General features: G+C 37.5%; 1 protein-coding gene across 5 annotated transcripts in view; it reads right to left on the minus strand.

Annotated features, from left to right (window-relative positions):
* Positions 1-16,257, minus strand: part of actn1 (actinin, alpha 1) — a 41,737-nt gene extending 25,480 nt beyond the window's left edge. For all 5 annotated transcript variants that reach the window (XM_051916475.1, XM_051916472.1, XM_051916473.1 and 2 more), the window contains exon 1: positions 15,854-16,257. In XM_051916475.1, the coding sequence (XP_051772435.1) occupies positions 15,854-15,988 (135 nt within the window). In that variant the 5' untranslated portion in view covers positions 15,989-16,257. The remainder of the gene's footprint in view (positions 1-15,853) is intronic.
* Between the last annotated feature and the right edge of the window lie 1,271 nt (positions 16,258-17,528).

Here is a 17,528-nt window from a genome sequence, read left to right on the forward strand (position 1 = left end):
ATTCTGTAATCATTTACAACCATGCCTGATTGTGACAGTGAGAGGGAGAGTAAGGGAGGGTGAGCGCTCTACAAGGGTTGTCATGGCAGCGCTGAGTATCTGTGGCTTCAGGATTCTTCGGTATGTTAGCGAGCTGATGAGAAACAGCTGTGGAGCAGAACAGAAGCTAAACACACTCACACACTAATACGATTGATATGCCACTTAACAGAATCAGAGATCCTTCAGTTTATGCATGTAAAAGCAGGAGATTGTTCCAACTTTAAGAGGTGAGGAGAAAATTCTAGATCTGGACATGAGGGGAGACAAGTCTGCTACATGATGGGATACAGCCGATCCCCATGGATAAGAACACGCAAGAGCTGTTACAATATTCCAGCCACTGTAATGCGTATCAAAAACGTGGAAGACAAAAAAACTATGAATAACAAACAAAGATAGGATGAGCTACTATAGGTTTATGTAAGTGATGCGACAAAAGTGAAAGTGCACCTTGAAAACGACACGTTTTCAAAAAAACTAGCCGATGGGCAACGTAAGCGACTAGTCGACTAATCATTTTTTAAAGAAGTCCTGTGTAATTAGGGTGACTGGTTTTCTTAGGGTGCGTTTACATAAGATGTGCTCTTCTGTTCAAGGGCAGTTCAACAGAGGACTGAATTTAATGAGGGGAAGAATTTTAAGGGTATGCTTACACGACAACGAGGTACTAAAAATGGAAAAGTTTTTTTCTTTGTACAGAATACAACATTATCAAAACTATTCCCGTTCACACGGATCCACGAAAATGACTAAAAACACTGTATTACACATGCCAGACAAGTAGTTGGCGCATGCCTATCCACCTTATTTTTACAGTTTACTGCACTTTGATATTCTCCTCGTTATTTTCCAATAGCGGCTAATAAATCGGAAGTCTCGCACATTCACATAAAACAAGTTGAAAAATAAGGTGGATACACTAAATATGTAATACACATGTGAATGACGTCACCGCTTTCACAGATTCACATTTTTGCAGTTTACACGGAGATGACAACGGTATCGTTTTCAAAAACTTGCACTTTGAAACCCGTTTTCAAAAGTTTGCGTTTTCAGGCCACCAAAACACCATTGTCGTGTAAATGAATGGCCAAAACGCATAAAACGTTTTCCAGTTTTTAGTTGAAAACGGTGTCGTGTAAACAGCCCCTAAGATGCAACTTTTCCAACTGTTCAAAAACGATGGTTCATTGTTTGGATTTCATGTGATTTCTAATTGTAGTGGGGATATTATGATAACTAGGGGTGGGCGATATGGCAAAAATACATTATCACATTTTTTTCAGGCAGGATCATTATTGATGATTTTATCACGATTCTTTTTGTTGGTATTTAAGACTATTTTGCAAGTCGCTGAGTAGTATAGCCAAACTAATTTCCCTAATTTAAAAATTTTGCGATACAAGGTAATGAAATATAAAAGAAAAAAAAATGACAGACCACTTAGGTCAAAGTAGAGGTGGACCAAAATCTTATCATCAAATCTTTTCATCATTTTATCTTTGTAATTAAAAATAAGAACAAAGATGCAAATTACAAATAATAGGACAAATACAACATACAAATTAAATAAACAGTGCTTACATTTTAGCTACAGTAGGTGTTTTTAAGTAGCATTCAAGTAAGAAATTGAGTAAACAAAAAAAAAAAAACACTACATGGACTTCACTTTATGAATTAAATATGAATTGATTCTTATTAAAGCTACTGAAGTTATTCAGTCAAGAGCAAGAAGTGATTTTCTCTTTGTGTTTTGTTGTTTGATTAACATGAATGACACAAGCAACAAGGTTATTAGGCTACTGTCACTTTAAGACTGAATGCACGGATCTACACAGACACGTATCCGATTTTCTCCCAACTCTTTATGTTCACTAAAGACTAGGGGTGTAACAATATATCGTGTCACAGCAGAGGGCACTGATGAAACAGCATAAATTCTGCGGTTACCCCGGAAACCCCGTAAACAAATCAACTGCACTACTGAACAGTATCTAAAATCCTTCAAATAGCCATTTAGTTTTTTTGTATTCACAATGTTGTTCATCACAGCACCAAATACTTAATATTTAAAAACTTAAAAGGCTATTTATTTTCAAACTTAAACATTTTTACATTTTAATCTGGACTACAACATGCTAGAATGATTGAAAATGTTCTGATTATTTGTTATTGTTCAGTAAAACTTAAGACACAAGTCTTCATTAGTTAACATGTTAATTCATTATTACAAAACTGACAATGAAAAATATTTAGCATTTATTAATCCTAGTTAATGTTAATTTCTTAGTTAAAGTTTAATAACATTACTAAAAAGTTGTAACTACTATTTAATGGACCTGGTTTAATAACATTACTAAAAAGTTGTAACTATTATTTAATGGACCTGAACTAAAACTAACAATGATCAGTTGTATTTTTTAACATTAACAGAAAATAATACCTTCTGTAACAAAACATTATTAATCTTAGTTAATGCATTAACTAACGTTAAATAATGAGACCTTATTGTAAAGTGTTACCTGTTGATCTTTATAATTCTTTTGCACTTTAATCTGTTTGAAACCTTGTACTTTATTTTTGTGTGTGTATTGCGTTATTGTATTTAAATGTTCAGAGTTCTTTTTGTTATAAGAAAAAGAGTTCTTAAACCTGTTATATTACAACACTTTTTTTGCATCTTATTTCAATACCGTGATAATACCGTATACCGTGATAAAAGCTTCAGCAATTATCACAACATGAAAATTTGATACCGTCACATGCCTAATCATGGATAGTGACAATATGTATTGTGTAGTGCACCCAAATTGAAAATTACTGTGTGAGAAAAAATTCAAGTTTATAGAGTTAAACAGCAGGCATTCACCTCCGAAAGCAAGATAACATGACCACGTTTATTGTGTTTCATCTATGCACTCTGAGGAACAATTAATTTATTATATACAGTGGCTTCTCCTACTGCAGCAACTTCTATTTTTCTTAGTGATATTTAGTGCCAGTTTATCAGGAAGTTACGTTTTTGTTCTCTTTGGCTCACTGGATGGAAACTGCTTTATTCACAAATGTTTTATGCAATATTCCAATTTTGCGCACAAGTTAAATTCTAGATGGAAACATAGCTACTGTGAGTTTTAGTTTGTATGCTTAGGATTTATCATGGATTTACTGCATTTAACGGCCAGCAAAGCAACATGTAGCAAAATTAGAACAGTATTTTTATTTTTCAAATAATTATTACAGATCGAATATGTGACTATTTGTGCAGATCAAAAATACAGCAAAAACAGTAATACTGTGAAATATTATTACAATTTAATATAACTGTTTTCTATTTTAATACATTTCAAAATATAATTTATTCCTGTGATGGCAAAACTGAATTTTCAGCATCATTACTCCAGTCTTCAGTGTCACATGATCCTTCAGAAATCATTCTAATATGATGATTTGGTGCTCAACCTAAGAGACATTTAATATTAATACTACTACTACTATTATTATTATTATTTGTAATCAATAAACAGTTTTTTCAGGATTATTTGATGAATATAAAGTTCAAAGGACGGCATTTATTATAAAACCTTCATTTTTGATCAGTTTAATGCATTCTTGCTGAACAAAACAAAAAGGGACATTCAAACATGCACATATATAAAGATATCCATGCATGGCCATGCAAATGTATACGCATACAAATGCATGTAAATATAGTCAGGCAGCAGATCTCTGCTCACTCAGCAGGAATGCTGCTAGATTTCCTCACACCTAGACCACAAATATTTCTTCATAATAGCTCTTTTTTAACCCTCTATTCACTCCTTCTCTTGCTTTCTTTTCCTGCTCTCTCTCTCTTCCTCGCGCTGGTGTGAAATACAGCACAGCTCAGCTCATCGTCATGGGGTTGCCATAGCAACTACGAATGCCAGAAAACCTACAAACAATCAGGCGGCCTGAGACACACACACACACACACACACACACACACACACACACACACACAAACAAACTCCCCCATAAGCCAAGCAAATGACCCGTTTATTTACTGCTATAGAGAGAGAAAACTACATTTTTATAGATCCACCTGCAAAATCTCTCACATGCATGGCATATAGTGGCTCCTGTGGGCACTCAAAAATCTTTAAATATCAGTGAAAACCAAGCGGCATCTGCAAACGAATGATACTAGATCTTTTCTCTAACTGTACTTTCCTAAGACATCTTTTCAATTTATTTTAACAAACCCCTGAAATTAAAATTAGGTGTCCTAGAAGAGAAACCATCACATTAAAGGGATAGTTCACCTAAAAATGGAACAATCACATCTAGATTACCTTTGCACCCACTTAAAAAGTTTATTTCTAAAATAAACTAATAATTTAGTAACACGGTTAAATGTAATCTTTAACGGATCTTAACATGAACATCCATTTTTCATACTGTACATTATAATGCTATGATGTCTAAATTCATAAAAAATGATAAAAATGATAAAAAAAAAATTTTTTTAATGAAATTGTATATTTAATATTATTTGATATTGTTGTTTAATTATTCAAACTTAGTATTTAAATGATAATCTTATTTAATATTTAATAATTATTTCCATGTTATGCCAGATAACTTTTCAGTATCAGCCAGAACTTTAATATCAGTACATCCCTAATCCACTGCATTGGCGTTCATACATTACATGCATTCTCAGTGTGAGAGCCAGAGAAAGACATCAGGAATAAAGCCTCTCAAGACACAAAAGCCTATCTGCTCCTCGCATTAGCTCCGCCCACTCAGGTGTGCACGTGGGACAGGTGTAACAGCTGTTACCTGTTTAAAGAAAATGCTGACCGCACACACACAGACAATGACATCATCCCCATTCAACAGATAAAACGCCTGTCTGTCTCACCGTTTATCTTTTGCATTAGTGGTGTTTTGTAAGGAAACTTTAAACAAACCCATAACCCTGTGTATTAGCCTAAACTTAAACTCATCTCACACCTGCAGGTTGTCAAACATACCAGTACTACTGATACTGGACAGTAGTAAAAAAAAAAAAAAAGACATTTCTTTAGTACCGGTAATACTGAGTACCAGGTATATTCGGTACCTGGTGAGAGACGCTGCTTTCAAACGAACTAAGTACTGGGTTGACAACTATATTTAAAGGATTTTTTCACTTTAAAATGAAAATTACCCCAAGCTTTACTCACCCTCAAGCCATCTAAGGTGTATATGACTTACAGAGTTATATTAATAAATCTCCTGACGCGTCTAAGCTTTATAATGGCAGTGAACGGGGGCAACGAGTTTGAAGCTCAAGAAAGTGCCTCCATCCATCATAAACGTACTTCACACAGCTCCGGGGGGTAATAAAGTCCTTCTTAAGCGAAGCGATGCGTTTGTGTAAGAAAAATACTGATTCGAAACAAATTATTCGTAAAGCTTCGAAGCTTCATGAAGCAGTGTTTTGAAATCGGCCATCATTAGATATTGTTGAATAAAGTCGTTATTTTGTTTTTTTGGCGCACAAAAAGTATTCTCGTCGCTTCATAACATTAAGGTTGAACCACTGTAGTCACTAGGGATGTGACAGTGAGAAAATTTTCCTACCGGTTAATTGACATGTGACAACATGGGTAATACCGGTGTCACCAGGGGCCGGGACTTCTACCTCTTTTTGTCTTTTAAACCGCTTATGGGGCCGTTCACATATGGCGTCTAAAAACGTGTGGAAAGCGCGACCACGTCGCTTTCTCCTTGTTTCCAAAGCGCTTGCGCTCCCGTGGCGTCTGTCATTGCTATGCAACCATGAACTGCGCTCTCCGCGACGAGGAATGTTTTTGACATGAAAAATAAAAACCCGCCCTGTACAGCTATGATCAGCTGTTCGGCTGAGCTTTCGATGTTTTGTTACGGAAAGGCCGACTTTCACTTTCAAATTAATGGCAATTGAATGGTGGGTTACTCTTACTGAAAAACACTCAACAAAACAGACATTTTGGCATAATTTGTGTGTGTTATGGTTCGTTAAGTGCAGAAGAGAACTCGATACTGGCGCGCGCGCGTTGTGTGTGTGTGTGTCACATAGGCAGGACATTCACAGACAGCGCGTTCTCTTTTGCCTTGTCGCGCTTGAATGGTTTAAAAGCATTAGCATGAATAAGAGCTTGATCATATAACACAGAAAATGGATACTATGTTAATTGCATTAAATGCAATTATTTTTAACGCGTTAAAGTGGAAAAAAAATTAACCTCGGTGCCACGGTGGGTAACACCTGTAACACTGACTACCGTAGCAAGCCTAATAGTCACATGAACTGTTTTAAATATAACTTTATACGCTTCTGGGCATTTGAAAGTGTAAATTAACTTGCTTTCAATGCAGGCCTCACTGAGCCATCGGATTTTATCAAAAATATCTTAATTTGTGTTCCGAAGATGAACGAAGGTGTTACGCATACGCATCACACATACGCATCGCTTCGCTTCAGAAGGCCTTTATTAACCCCCTGGAGCCGTGTGGAGCAGTGTTCATTTTGTTGACGAATAATTTTCGGCACAATTTTCGTCAATGACATTTTTTCACTGACGAAAACGAGACGAGACTAAATAAAAATGCGTTTTGAATGACTAAAACTATGACTAAAATCTACTCTAATTTTCGTCATTGCATAACAACGAAAATTGCCGAAAATGATAGAGAGGGACGATTTGGGAAGATATCCAGTCAGGACTGCAGTCCTGTGTGGAAGATGCGCACATTTGAAGTGTAACGTGCTGATCTAACCGCGGGAAAAGCGGCGCTGTTGCGCACTCTACAGGCTCGTCCAGCAGCACTTCAGACTACTTCACAATTAATGAATAGCACACATTTATGCCAAGCGATTGCTTATAAACTAATGTTGATGAATTATGACGTTTACTACATATATATATATTACTATATGGTAATATGTTTTAGACAGTTGTAAGAATGCATATTTTATCTCCCTCATCTGAACTTAAATGAGCAGCCTGCTACAGTGCGGACTGCAGAAATTTCAGAATAAGAGTCACGGTGTTTTTTATTATTAAAAAATAAAATTATTATTTTTTCCTGGTCGTTATTGTTATTTTGTTTACACAATAAACTGTATTTAATTTAATTTCTATTTAATTCATAGTAAACTACTGTATCTAAGAACATTATTTGACACATTATTCAATATATTTTACAAGTATGAGGGTTATTATAGTTAACTAAACCTAAAACCATAAAAAAATCTCCATTACTTGAAATAAACATTAACTGAAATAAAAAATAAATATATAAAAAATGTAAACGTATTTTATTTCATCTAGTTTCGAAGCTTTAGTTTAACCTGATGTACTAAAATAACTAAAACAGAAATAAAAAAACTATATAGACATTCAAAAGCAAAAACTAAAAGACACAAAAAAAAAAAACTAAAACTTTTAACTAAAATTACAATGAAGGCAGAACAACTAAAAATCAAATCTAATCAAAATTTTAAACAAAAACTATAATAGTACCTCAATGATAAGTGTGTCAGTCCCTGACAAGTAGCCTACTGAACTGAGCTCTCTTTCTTGTCTTTTTGCACTTGAATGGTCAAAAAACGTCCGCTTTGGCGAGTAAAGTACAGTTGGTTATGTCTTAAGTGAACTAAACAGTTTGGAGAATATCAGATGTGTATCAATGTATTGGATCTGTGTATTGTCAGAGAAATGCTTACTTAATGTCGACTAAAATCTAATGATATTTAGTCGACTAAAACTAGACTAAAACAATTTCCGACGACTAAAATATGACTAAAACTAAATGGCATTTTAGTCAAAAGACTATGACTAAAACTAAATCAAAATTTGCTGTCAAAATTAACACTGGTGTGGAGTACGTTTATAATGGATGGATGCACTTTCTTGAGCTTCAAACTCGTTGGTTCTGTTCACTGCCATTATAAAGCTTAGATGCGTCAGGATATTTATTAATGTAACTCCAATTGTGTTCATCAGAATGAAGAAAATCATATACACCTAGGATGGCTTGAGGGTGAGTAAAGCTTGGGGTAATTTTCATTTTAAAGTGAACTAATCCTTTAAATGCGCAATTGCAACTGTGACGATTGACAGTGATAATCAATGGATGACACAAAACGGGACAACATTTTTTAAAGTACTTAACAGTTTTTGCTCTGGTACCAAAATTGTTACCGAGAACCGCAAAATTTACTGGTACTGGTACTGACTACTAAAATGTTAGTACTGAACTTACAACCTTATCTACTTTAGATCTACTTTAGTTTCCATCTGTTTCTCTCTCGCCCTATCTGTCTATTAGTAGGCTGTTTGTTGGTGTCTGCTGGCTTTCTCTTCCAGACAGGAAGTGCTGATCAGCCCCTGAGACGAGCGTCCCACTGTCTCGGTTCCACACGCATTCCACATTAGCCATCCCCCCCACACACACACACTACACCCTCCTAAGGTGAGCCTGTCTCTTATTTTCAGGTTTCCAGACACACATTTTAATGGCTCATTAATAATCCTATCAACAGCCAGCGGCTTCATTTAGAGCTAAACGCTGACGCGCTCAGATCACTGCTTTTACATTAATTAAAGTTAAAACACACACAGTTTATGTGCACATCTCCTCATTGCGGCTTGTTACAGCTCTGGGCAATGTTTCATTATCTACACAGGTTATATATGAGGAACAATACGGCCTGGTTCTTGGTAACTCTGTCAGATAGTCCCAGGGAACAAAGTCCTCTTTTTGAGCACATCATCAGGTTAGGAGCGGCACGTGATGATTTGCATGAAGAGCATGACTTTCACTAAGATAAAAAGTCTGAATTGACAAATTTGACTTTGCAAACTGCAGAGCCACTGGAGGACTAAACACAGTCAATAAAAGAAACTTTTTAAGAATGCACACACACACATCAATAAACTGCATCCCACAGCATCTTGGTCTGGCTCGAGCACACACACAAACACACACACACACACACACACACACAGAGTAAATGAGGTTTCAGCATTTTCTACACTATTGTAGATCTATTCAAGCTGTTCTTTCATTGGCTGAAAGAGCACAGCGAGGGATAAAGTACCTCATCATGTCCCAACATCAAACCCCAGGACAGGAAATGGCAGAAACTGTGTCATGGATGTCATTAAGCATGTCATTCTGGTGGGGACAGCTGTGTGTGTTCACAGACGTGCTGGTTATGATGTCAAGAAAGAAATAGTGATGGATTATCTCACTGATAGTAATTAGGTTATGCATGAAAAATGTAACAATCTTACTGTTTTTAATGAAGTTATACACTTTCTGCACTGGGACTTTTTTCAATCTGCCCTATAATTTTTTAATAAAACAAAACTGAACACATTTGTTCAAATTTTTTGACTAGAACAGACGGCAAGCTATAGAAAAGCAATAAATTGAAGTCTGCATCGAAGTGCTGCAGGGTAACCAACCACCACAAACACATGAGGACAAGTCCATACCAATAATCAGATATGGCCAAATTAGCCCTCATCCCCCAAAAATTGGTTTGGTCCCACACAATGTTCAAGACATGGTTATGGCCTTAGAGAGCTGTGACACTGCCACCATTGCTTTCTACCACTGATAACAACCACATTGAAATGTAGAGCATTAAAAATAATTTCTAATGCTGTATGGTCACTCGGTACAACACACTGGCTAAATTAAAGCTTCTGCTCAAGAACCAAAAAGGCCAGCTTTCAATAAAGCGGTAGGGACAAAATCAGGCATGCGATGACGCCTGAGGACATCACGTGTTATATGCAGGCCTACATGGCATCTGTGCCCTCAGAACTCCACGTAATTGAAGCAGCTGCCATTCACAAAATTTTACACATACCCTGCTGTTTGTGTGTTGGTTTATTAGATATTCTTATTCTGGCTATTCATGTGACTTTTATTATGCATTCAGCTACCAATAAGAGAGCAGTACTCGCATTTTACCATGTTTCATGGAATGCTGCAGATTTTCTGTAAAAATCTGCATAAAAAATGCTAAAACATAGTTATTCATGTATGTCAGTATTTCCACAGAGAATTAAAAATCTCTTCTTAGATCTGAGATATGCAACAGATTTCAGGGAACTCACCTCAGACGAGCTAAAAAACAGTCACTGTATCCCCTTGGGATACTCAACTTTCTCCCTCTAATAGAGATGGAGAGAAACAGAATGAGTGAGAGAGAGACAGAGAAAAACAGAGGATTGATTGCGACAAGCAGACCTACTTTAATTCTTTAGACTGAAAAAGCCAGAGGCTTGCTCCACCTACATTTACCCTTTAAAACCCTATAGACACACACCAAGAAACTGCACAATGCTAATTGTCAGATATAGATCTCAGAACCCAATGATATGTGACTAATTCAGATTTCCTGTTTCTGAAGATCTACATCTTTCTTATCAGAGCAGTCAAGACTTGCAAACAGAACCATTTAAAACCTGCCCAAGGCAGAGTGAACTACTGCAGTGAGGAAACACTTAAAATAACCCACTACTATCCACACACTGCACGGCACTCTGGAAGACAAATTTTGCCATTTCAATACAAAAATCAGATTTTCACATTTTCTGAAGGAAACTCACTACCATAATGCTAGGATGTAGTGGCTTGTTGCTAGGGAGCTGCTAAGTGGTTGCTAGGGTGTTCTGGGTGGTTTTAGGTCTCTGAAATTTTGGTCTTTATATACTTGGCAAGCAATTTAGAAATTGTTAAACTACCATTTGAACATATGAAAACGATGATAAAAAAAAATAGTTGACACCTGATTATGTGAGTCTCAACCCTTACCAAAATAGTGTTTTGGGAAATGCCTGCGGTAAAACTTCTGTTCTGCTGCAAATTTAAATGCAAAATCATATTTTCAGATGAAAATGAGCTTTGCTGAATACTACTTAAAGTTTCAGAGTCTACAAGCTTATTTGCCACTTATGTGCCACCAACAGCATCAAATGAAACTGTTTCTTTAAATGAAACAACAACTTAGGGGGCGGAACTGTCTGTTTGGATCAAAGTGTGCCGCACAAGTCCTGAAAAGTGAAGCCAAAGCATTTTGATCGCCCCAGTGGCCTTGTTGCATGAAGCTAGTTGAGTTTCAGAGTAGATTTAGAGTTGACAAATCCAGATAAATCCAACCTGGTTTAGATCAGGCTCAACTCACAACACTTGGTATAAACGTTTTCTGTCAATTCAGGTTTAATCCAGAGTTTGCAATTAACTCTGAAGCGCGTGCACCGAAAAATGTGACACGTGCGGCAAACAGCCAATCACACGGAATATGGAGAACGTCCATTTGATTCACTTCTCGCGAGAGAGCCGTGCAATTCACGTATCTTCTGAAGATTAAAAGATCGTTACGAAAAATTTCATGAAATTAAACGCATTTACAAAGCAGGAATAAACGAGTTTGAGAAGTTTGAGAAGGCAGCTGAAAGAAAATATATGACTATATCAATGCATGTGAATCTAACAAATAGGCCAAATAATTTATATAGCTTCACAAAGAGCTCAAAAGTATACATGTACACTTAACCTGTTTTAAAGCTTTATATATTTATGCATGTATTATATTTATTTTGAATTAAAAGTTAGTTTAATATTGTCAATTAATAATAATTATATGAATATGTCATATGAATTATACAATTATAATTTATTTAATATAAATATAATAAATAATAAACAGCAAAAAATGAGAAATTTTGACTCTAAACTGTTTTCACTATAAACTGATTTAATTTGGAGCAAGAGATACAGGGGAGTGGCTTTATTGCATCAGCTACAGGTCACTTTACTCACAGCTGATTGGTCGAGTTTTGGTTTGCGATCTCTAACCCAGAACAAAACCTGCTCAGGAGCAGGCTAGCCATGTAGCGTAAGTAACCATAGCAATGAACCCCACTAAAAAACAATTTTCCCCGAAAAACCAGAGTTTGCTCAAATTAATCTTTAACTTAGCTGGGTAGAAACTGAAACCAGCTTTGTGCAACAGGCCACAGGTGGCTAGTCCCAGACAGCATAGGTCATAAACCCCGCCCTCTCCATGTAATCTAATGGGACGTGAGACAAACTAAACAATTAAATTACACTTCAAAAAAAATTTTGCAAAGATGGTTTGTCATTTTATGTAGTTTTTAATCACACTGATGTAAGTTCAAGTGTTTGTTTTTTAAATAAGTTTGGTTTTAGTTAGTTATTTGATGCTATAATAATGGGAGTATTACATCATGATTGACAGCTGAGATTGACAGCTTCTCTGAGCGAACTGAGGCGCCAACAGACTTTTTTGGGGATCTTCGGGAGGAGATTGGAGCTATAAGTTAAACTTCTACATTTTCCATAACTGTTTATTTCACACTAGTCCTGTTTATGGGCCAGTCCGCTGATAGACGCCTGCTTTCAAACGCTCCCACTCCCGCTTTCAAAACGCTTTCAAGCGGTCCCGTGCGTTTATCATTGTAGCCAATCACAGACATATCCGATGAGCGCGTCAACACAATGGCCATCAGAGGTGTTTACGAATCTGCTCAACAGCGCTCAGAGTCACATTTTTTAAATTTCAGTACCGATTGGTACCGAAGTCGGTACCATTGACAACTCTACTGCACAGACTCAGGGTCCCCAATCAGAGCAAGATGTCAGCACCATATTAGGACAGTGGCGGCTTTACTTTTCTACAATGGAAGAGAGTGAAGGTGAGTTGTCCATCTTTTTTTACAGTCTATGATTTGGATGGACAACATGTGAGGGTTTGAATCTTGCTTTTTGCAATTCTGTCTGTTTGGTGCCACTTAGTGATGCAGAAATTCGCTATAAATGAGTGAGAACAGAAACTCATGCACCACCATTCAAAAGTCTAGGATCAGTACGATTTTTTACAAAGTAAAAACAATAATAATGTGAAATGTTATTACAATTTAATATTAACATTTTTGTAGAAACAGTAAAACATTTTTTTCCAGGAATTATGATGAATAGAGAGCTCAAAAGAAGAACATTTATGTGAAATAGATTTTTTTTAACAATATAAAAGTCTTTACTGTCACTTTTGATCCATTTAATGCATCCTGCTAAAAAAAGTATGTTTCTTTAAAAAATACTTACTGACCCCAAACTTTTGAACAGTAGTGTAAATGTAAACAGAATATTTGCTGAAACCTAACAGAATTCTGTCTTGTGGCAATACAAAAGGAACTGTGGTAACTGAAGACCCCATTAGCCTTCTCAGATTGGTTTAAAAAGCAAAAGAAAGGGACATGTGAACAAAACAATGAAAATATGACCTCACAGATGGGGCCAGGCAAAAAGGAGAGAGTTCATAAGGTCTCGCTGCTGTTTTAAGCTGAATCACCTCACACCTGCCCAGCCCGAGGGCCTTTTTTCCCTGAAGTTGCAGACAAACTCTTACAGACCTACACAGATGTTATTAGACAGGAAAATGTGTTTCTGATTCTATTGGTCCAGTCTGAACTTGCTGAAATACTTTAACGCATAAACATAAACTGCAGCCAATCAGACGTTTTTCTCACAGGCATTCACTTTCTCAATGCAAATTCACTCCAGATTTGACTTCCATATGTCTTTTACGAGAGGGCTGCCCTCTATACCTGCAGTGTATGTGTGTGTGTGTGTGTTTGTGTGTGTGTGTGTTTGCAGAACAGAATTTACTTCACTTCTTCTCTACTGACCTTTTAGCCCTGTCAGAAAGCAGAACAATAACCAATTTGTCTGACACATACACATCATTAAAGTCACAGAGGGTGTTTAATGGGCAGTATGGAGTGTGTGTGTGTGTGTGTGTGTGTGTGTGTGTGTGTGTGTCATTAATGAACAGTGTCGGAAATGATGCTCTAACGCAATGTAGTGCTTATATCATGAGACGGGAAAAAACACTTCAGGGCTTTTTCTAGTTGTGTGTCTCTCATTTCTTTCTGAACCCCTACACAAACACACACATACACACCATGACATATATAGCGGTTAATGTGTCAAAAAAATTCTAAATATGATGATCCTCTTTTTTTAAATTTCTCTTTTATGTAGGAGCAGCATGTCTGGGCTGGTGTAACCCGTTGACACATGGTTTTGTCATGGGTTTATGGTTGTAGGAGCTGAAGTGAAGGACTCTGCCCGCATACCTGAGCATGAGTCTTTCCCGCCGGTAGCTGATGACATCATTCAGGAGTCTACAAGCTTTCGAGGAAGGAAAAAAAAGTAACCCGGGAAAGTTTTCCAGCAGCCGTGTACGGGGTCTGTTATTACCATTTTTGGGCAGACTCGCTCCATGACAAGCCCAGCCCAAACCGCAGCAGATTCCAGCACTCGTTCTTTTTTCCTCCCCGTTTTCCAAAGGGGAAGAAAAGAGTGTGGGAGCGACAAATGTTTCACTCATATTTCAAATAGTTTTTAGACTTCTGTGCAGAAAATCACATCCGAGACATTTTTTATAAACACTCCCCTCCCCCAACTAATGGTCTACTGGAATGCGTTAACGGAGCTGCCATGGGCCTAGAGTTGGCAACAGAGAGCCGGTTCTTAATCAGGACCGTTAAACATACCGGAACCAAACGATTTTCATGACTTTCGGCTCTGTTAACGGTACATTCTCCTACCGATGAGCACTGAACACCGTATTAAAACACTCTGACAGTGTCTGCTAGCAACTACTGTTCACCGCTACTGAATCTAAGAAATAATCCGTATAGTCTAATACCCGAAAGACGACTCTTATGAACCGGTTCCTTAAATGAATCTACGGTGAAGTTCGATTCTCGAACAAACAACTCCTATAAACAAATAATATAAGTGAATCAAAAAGACGTGTAAATCAGTATGAAATGTTCCAAAATTAATCTGACTAAACTGAACCGCAAATTACTTTCGTCATGATCAACACGAAGTGAATCAAAATCTTGCATTATGCTGCACTTGTGAGACTTAATTCAGTTACTGACTAGTTGTTCATATGCCTACGTGTAGATAAAAACCAAACGATAAAATCTGCTGTATATAGAAAAATACATTTAAAAAAGGGGTAAACATACGTTTTGCAAAATAAAGTTATTTGTTATATCTGTTCTGTTGTAATCTGAAACTTCATCATTTGACAACAGACTGCCGAAGAAAGTAAATGTAAATGTTTTTTAGAAGATACTTCCTCAAAAATACTACAGAATCGTTAGAGAACTGGAATCGTTAATGGGAATCGGAACTAGAATGGTTCTCAGATTTACATGGGTCACACGTTAAAACCCCAGACAGAGTCTGCGTGTCCTGACCGTAAATAAAGTGAGCTCGTGCTCTGCGCGCGCAGCAGATCATATGAGCCGCATCCATAGACATCTGTTGCGCGCGGTGAAGAGGATAGGTGGGCGCACGGTGTCCGGTGATCAGGGTCCGGATCGTTTGACTGGGGGCGGGCCGTGATAACGCTCAAATGAATGAACAGACAGAGTGGTGAATAAGAACATGCGCAAACCCGCAACAGATGTTCTTCAAGTTTCTTATAATGATTACAAATACAGACAGACGTACAAGCTTTTGATGCTCTGTACTCAAATGTTTTGAGACAAACAAATCTGAGTGATACAAAATAAATTTACACACGCGATCGCAATGCAAAGCCTATTTCACCAGCAGCCCAATTCGGATTCCGGACGGGGCCCTTAAATCTCCGCATTTCGACAACGAGGCTGCTGGTTTGCAGAAAGTCCCTTTGCACCTTAAACCGGTGGTGTGAAGAGATTATAGCGCGTACCTTTCGCTGTTGTTTCTCCCAGGCGGGGTCAAGCAGCATATCCCGATCCCAGTCATCTTCCTGCTGCATATAGTCGTTCTCTCCTCCATCATATTGATGATGATGGTGATGTTGTTGTTGATGGTGGTGATCCATTCTGAACTGCTGTTCCCGTCTCTCTCCGGTCCTCCGGTCTCTCTCTCTCTCTCCCTCTCTCTCCCACAGAGCGCTGCAGTAAACACTCCTGTGCGCACTTAAAACGATGGGCACGAAACTAACGTCGCTGCCTCGTTTTCCCTGCCCCGTTCACTCTCCCCAAAGTCTGTGCCTCCTTGTCTTTCTCGTTCTGTCCGTTTTTCACGGCCGCTATCCAGAGTGGCGAGTAGGCAGAACCTCTAGCAGGAGCATCGGCAAGCAAAAACTTCACAGTAACGGAAAAAAAATAAAAAGAGACGCAGGGCGTCTGATTGGCTAATGCGCAAACCTTTAAAGCCCGCCCACTAGAAAGACTCGGTGGTGATTGGTTAATATCTTTGTCCGTTAATATATTTAGTGTAGGTTGTCTGCATCGGCGTAGGTATTAGAAAAGCTTTTCGGTAGGTTTGTGTCACTGGAATTAATTGCACTATTGCAGGATGAATTTATGTTTGTGTTTATTTATTTAAAGATTCATAAAGTATTATCTATGTTTCTTGCTATTAAAAATCCTTTAATGTTTTCTCAATGCCCTCCAGGTGACCACACCCTAGGTTTGTTTTATCTCACCGTGTCTCAGGTAACAGTGCCCATGTTCCTCTTTTAGGGTGGAGGAAAGTGGTGGGGGATACCACATCCAAAATATCTCATATTAGTATTGTCTAATAATTAGTAAAATCAATCTTGAGCTGGTCACTGTGTTTAGAAACATGGTAGCTGGTTTTAAGAACAACAGTCCGTCTACCAATGACCATTTATTAGTACCAGCTACCAATAAAATCAGTTTATAGTGGTCAAGCTGTTTTTTGGAACATGGTATCAGGGTCAACCAGATAATAACCAGCTTAAAACCATGTTCCAAAACACAGCTACCATCCTAATTTGGATTTTTCCAAAAGGTTAATGAGCCTATGAAACTTTCACACCATTATAATTTATGGAAATAGATAAAAGACTGAAAAAATGGAGGCCATATGTGGTTAGACCTGTGGGTTAGACCTCCTCTGCCTGGCAGAGGATATCCCTCATATTCATCACATCTTACTGTGGGGAAGAAAAGCTGTGAAGTTTAAGATGAGATTTCCTCCCTTGAATCCTTGTGGTTATTTTTGGATCAGGATAGAAATGATTAGTTCTGTTTATTCAGGGCATGTTTGAACAGCCATAGCGTGCTCTGACGCAAACAGATGTTCACCTTATGAGTATTTGATGCTCTGCATTGGCTGAACAAGGGTCGGTAGTTCATTTCTGTGATGCACAGCCTGGAACATCTTACTGTACTGCCTATTGTTTCCTTTCGTAAATGCACTTTTACTACTCCCCCTTCTGCTTATACATACCATAAACAAATATTTGGTTTGCTTTTGATGAATATAGCTATGGACCCTTCACATGCTCACTCTTAAATAGATATTAATTACAGTCAGTCAGTCTTGCACTGTCACCTTTCTGTTTATCTCTTAACTGCTGCTATTTTGGCATTATATTTTACATTTATAGC

Source organism: Ctenopharyngodon idella, chromosome 13 (genome assembly GCF_019924925.1).
Source record: "Ctenopharyngodon idella isolate HZGC_01 chromosome 13, HZGC01, whole genome shotgun sequence".
Lineage (NCBI taxonomy): Eukaryota > Metazoa > Chordata > Actinopteri > Cypriniformes > Xenocyprididae > Ctenopharyngodon > Ctenopharyngodon idella.